The 4,999-nt window shown below is 34.5% G+C and overlaps 1 protein-coding gene across 1 annotated transcript in view; it reads left to right on the forward strand.

Moving 5' to 3' along the window:
• Nucleotides 1-3,858, forward strand: part of LOC137650501 (retinol dehydrogenase 12-like) — a 30,333-nt gene extending 26,475 nt beyond the window's left edge. The window contains exons 4-7 of the mRNA XM_068383728.1: nt 1-113; nt 1,448-1,567; nt 2,771-2,954; nt 3,478-3,858. The exon at nt 1-113 is cut by the window's left edge and continues 46 nt beyond it. Coding sequence (XP_068239829.1) covers nt 1-113; nt 1,448-1,567; nt 2,771-2,954; nt 3,478-3,577 — 517 coding nt within the window. The 3' untranslated portion in view covers nt 3,578-3,858. The remainder of the gene's footprint in view (nt 114-1,447; nt 1,568-2,770; nt 2,955-3,477) is intronic.
• The last annotated feature ends 1,141 nt before the right edge of the window (nt 3,859-4,999 follow it).

Genomic DNA, 4,999 nt, shown 5'->3' on the forward strand with positions numbered 1-4,999 from the left:
GCAGATGGGCACCAATCATCTGGGCCACTTCCTGCTGACCAACCTCCTCCTGCCTCTCATGACTCACTCTCAACCAGCCCGGGTCATCAACATTAGCTCCATCGAACATTTGAGTGAGTTAATCGTTTCATTGACTGATTTTGTAAGTAGTAGGTTGGCCAAGGCACCGGTGTGACGGTCTGAACGATCCCCCGGTCTCAGAATTCTCCTTGATAATCTGCGCATGCGCGAACATTACCGTTTGCCAGTGCAAACGAGGTTGACGTTTTATTTTCCTGTAATGTTAGCGTGCGCAGCTCAACATTACCGCTTGCCAGTACATACGAGCTTGATGTTTTATTTTCATGCGAGCGAAGCGAGCTAATGGCGGAAAAGAACCATTATACAATGTCAAGGAGAATTCTGAGACCGGGGGATCGTTCAGACCGTCACACCGGCCACCGGCTGAGATACTACCGCTAGAGAATTATGGGGTTCTTTGACTGGCCAGACAGTACTACATTGGACCCTTCTCTCTAGTTACGGTTCATTTTCCCATTGCCTACACACACAGCGAATAGTCTAGCCTATTCTTTGCATATTCCCCTCTGTCCTCATAAATCTGACAACACTAAGATTACTAAACATATCTTCTTTACTAAAGGGGTTACTGCACTGTAATTTGTTCAGTAACTAATTTCCTCTTGGTAAGGGTAGAAGAAACTCCTTAGCTATGGTAAGCAGCTCCTCTAGATGGACACTCCGAAATCAAACCATTGTTCTCTAGTCTTGGGTAGTACCATAGCCTCTGTACCATGGTCTTCCACTGTCTTGAATTAGAGTTCTCTTGCTTGAGGGTACACTTGGGCATACTATTCTATCTTACTTCTCCTTCTCTTGTTTTTTTTTTTAAACTTTTGATAGTTTATATATGAAAGCTTTATTTTAATGCTGTTACTGTTCTTGAAATATTCTACTTAGTTGTTAATTACTTCTCTTATAGTTTATTTATTTTCTTATTTCCTTTCCTCACTGGGCTATTTTTCCTGTTGGAGCCCTTGGGCTTATACCATCCTGCTTTTCCAACTAGGGGTGTAGCTTAGCAAGTAATAATAATAATAATAATAATAATAATAATAGTAAAATAAAATAAAATATAATAAAATATAATAATAATAATAATAAAATAAAACAAAATATAGTAAAATAGAATAATAATAATAATAAAAATAATAATAATAAAATAAAATATAATAAAATAGAATAATAATAATAATAATAAAAAAATAAAATATAATAAAATAGAATAATAAAATAAAATATAATAAAATAGAATAATAATAATAATAATACAAAAATAAAATATAATAAAATAGAATAATAAAATAAAATATAATAATAATAATAATAATAATAATAATAATAATAATAATAATAATAATAATAATAATAATAATAACTTTTACAGGAGGAGTCATACCATTTGAAGACATGAACTACGAGCAGGGCTATAATAGGTCTAAGGCCTACGCAAACAGCAAACTTGCGAATGTTCTCTTCACTCGTCATCTCGCGAAAATAGTGAAAGGTTTGTTGTTGTTGTTGTTGTTATTCGAATATTAGGCTGACTCTGGCTTAAGTAATAGTTGACTTCCTGTATTCCTAAATACATGCGTACACACAGCCACATACATACACATATTCGCACACATACATACATGGTTAAACACACGGGCACACAAACATGTATATCTATACTTACATATAAGCATATTATTATTATTATTATTATTATTATTATTATTATTATTATTATTATTATTATTATCATTATAATTATTATCATTATTATTATTATTACTATTTTTATTATTATTATCATTTTCATTATTATTATTATTATTATTATTAAAACTAGCTAAGTTGGAAAAGCGGGATGCTATAATCCCAAGGGCTCCAAAAGGGAAAAATAGACCAGTGAGAATATGAAACGAGGAAATAAATAAACGACATGAACAATTAAAATAAAATACTTTATAAACAGTTAGAGTTCTCTTGCTTGAGGGTACACTCATGCACACTTTTCTCTCTTTCCTTTCCTCACTGGGGTATTTTCCGTGCTGGAACCCTTGGGCTTGTAGTATCATGCTTTTCCAGCTAGGGTTGTAGCTTAATTAATTCATTAATTAATAATAATAATAATAATAATAATAATAATAATAATAATAATAATAATAATAATAATAAGGGCTGCAATAGGGAAAATGGCCCCCTGAGGAAAGGAAACGAGGAAATAAATAAACGATATAAGAAGTAATGAAAAATTAAAACACAATATCTTAAAAAAACATTAACAACATTAAAACCTTTAAACTTACCCCCCCCCCACAAGAGGGAAAATAGCCCACTGAGGAAAGGAAACAAGGAAATAAATAAACGATATAAGAAGTAATGAAAAATTAAAACACAATATCTTAAAAAGCATTAACAACATTAAAACCTTTAAACTTACCTCCCCCCACAAGAGGGAAAATAGCCCACTGAGGAAAGGAAACAAGGAAATAAATAAACGATAAAAGAAGTAATGAAAAATTAAAACACAATATCTTAAAAAAACATTAACAACATTAAAACCTTTAAACTTACTTCCCCCCACAAGAGGGAAAATAGCCCACCGAGGAAAGGAAACAAGGAAATAAATAAACGATATAAGAAGTAATGAAAAATTAAAACACAATATTTTAAAAAGCATTAACAACATTAAAACCTTTAAACTTACCTCCCCCTACAGGTACAAACATCCAGGTGTTTTCCCTCCACCCTGGTGTCGTTCAGTCAGACCTAGGGCGTCATCTCCTGGGAGGATATCTACTCTGTTCGGTGGGCTTCTTCCAGAAGACGACTGTGGAAGGAATTCAGACAGTCCTACACTGTGCCTTGGAGGCTGAACAGAATGATCAGACTTATTACTTCAGGTGGGTTCAGTCTAAAGGATTTACTGGTGTTTTAGGAGAATGATGATGATAATGATCATAATCATGATATTGATGATAATGATAATTGTTTTACTAAGAGATATATGATGATAATTATGCTATGATTATGATAGTGATAGGCATGTAAGATGATATTAGGTCAATGATAAAATTAAGTGATAAGACTAGAATGATATTAATAATAATAATAACAATAATAAATAATAAATAATAATAATGATAATAATAATAAATAATAATAACAAATAATAATAGATAACAATAATAATAAATAATAATAAAAATAATAATAACAGATACCAATAATAATAATAATAATAATAATAATAATAATAATAATAATAATAATAATAAATTGATAGATGCTATAAAATCACTGATATGTTTTACCTCCCTATAATTTACGATTGAATACTTTTCTCCCGGAGAGACAACTACGCCAGAAGTCCCTCGTCTCCCAATAATGAGAAATGAAGGTTTACCGTAAATTTCCTCTCCGCAGTGAGTGCGATGGAGCGCACTCTTCGCGACTCTCAAGACGAGACGACGTTGCTGAGAAGCTGTGGAAGGTCTCAGCGAAGATGGTTGGACTGGAGGCGTAGTTGTTAGCCTCAGACGCTCTCCCTCAGCCCCTTGAAGGCCTGAAGGACTGTCACTACGTGGGCCTCAGAAACACACTTTTATTTTATCATAGATTCATGCCTTTTCAATGTTTCATAGATATCCTTCCATCAATCATTTGAATGTTTTGTCCTTTCGTGTTCCTCAGAGGAATTCTCTTCCTCTTGAATAGGTTGTGGCCTTATTGATAACGTCTCTGCCTGGTGATGACTAGGCTGGGGTTCGAGTCCCGCTCAAACACGTTAGTTCCTTTAGGATCTGTAACCTTTTTTTGGGGGGGCCTATAGGTCTATCTGCTGAGTCATCATCAACAATTGCCTAGCCCTCCCTGGCCCTAGCTTGGGGAGAGAGGGGGATTGGGGTCTGATCATATATATGGTCAGTCTCTAAGGCATTGTCCTGCTTGATTGGGTAATGTCACTGTCCCTTGCCTTTTCCATTTATGAGCGGCCTTTAAATTTTTAACCTTTAATCATTCCTATGGTCCTCAGAGATCTTCCCTAATCCTGATCCTTTCTTCCTGTCATTTATTAAAGTTTTAAAGGCTGCTCATGAATGGCAGGTGCAAAAGGACAGTGACATTGCCCTGGAGACTGACCATATATATATACTGTATATATATATATATATATATATATATATATATATATATATATATATATATATATAAAATCAGCGCCCAAGCCCACTCTCCATCCAAGCTAGGATCAAGGAGGTCCAGGCAATGGCTGCTGATGATTCAGCAGATAGACATATAGGCTCCTATACTTATCTCACAAGGATGGTGAGGTTACAGACACTATAAAGAACTACCGAGCTTCAACGGGACTCGAACTCCAGTCCGGCCAATTGACAGGCAGGGACGTTTCCAATAGGCCACCACAACCTATCAACAGTTTCATAAAAATATTTTTTTCTTGATAATTCAAATTAAAGTGTTTTTTTTTTCCCTTAAGACTTAAACTTGCCTCGTGAAATTAGTTCATACAAAGATATACATGTGATTGATATGTATTGAGAAACAATTTAACAACTGCTGGAAGGAAGGAAGGACGCTGGTGACTGGTACAACACAGGAACATACGCTACTGGGTCTAAAGTGATGTCAGGCAGGGCAGCCGATCGGGACTACGGTCTACCTCAAAGCCAAAACAAAGTCCCTCAAAAAGAAGGCAACCGTGCCTACCCCATACAAATAATAATAATAATAATAATAATAATAATAGAAGAAGATATGAAATGAGAAAAACGTAAGCAATAAGTCGATGTGTGATATTAATTTGATGAGCATGCTCGCCGACCTAGTGTGATTAATTCTACGATATATTTGTGCATTTGGGAACGTGTTGTACTCCAGCATTTAGTGGCATCGGTAGAATACAGACAACAAAGTACTTCGTGGC

The sequence above is a fragment of the Palaemon carinicauda genome, chromosome 12 (genome assembly GCF_036898095.1).
Source record: "Palaemon carinicauda isolate YSFRI2023 chromosome 12, ASM3689809v2, whole genome shotgun sequence".
Lineage (NCBI taxonomy): Eukaryota > Metazoa > Arthropoda > Malacostraca > Decapoda > Palaemonidae > Palaemon > Palaemon carinicauda.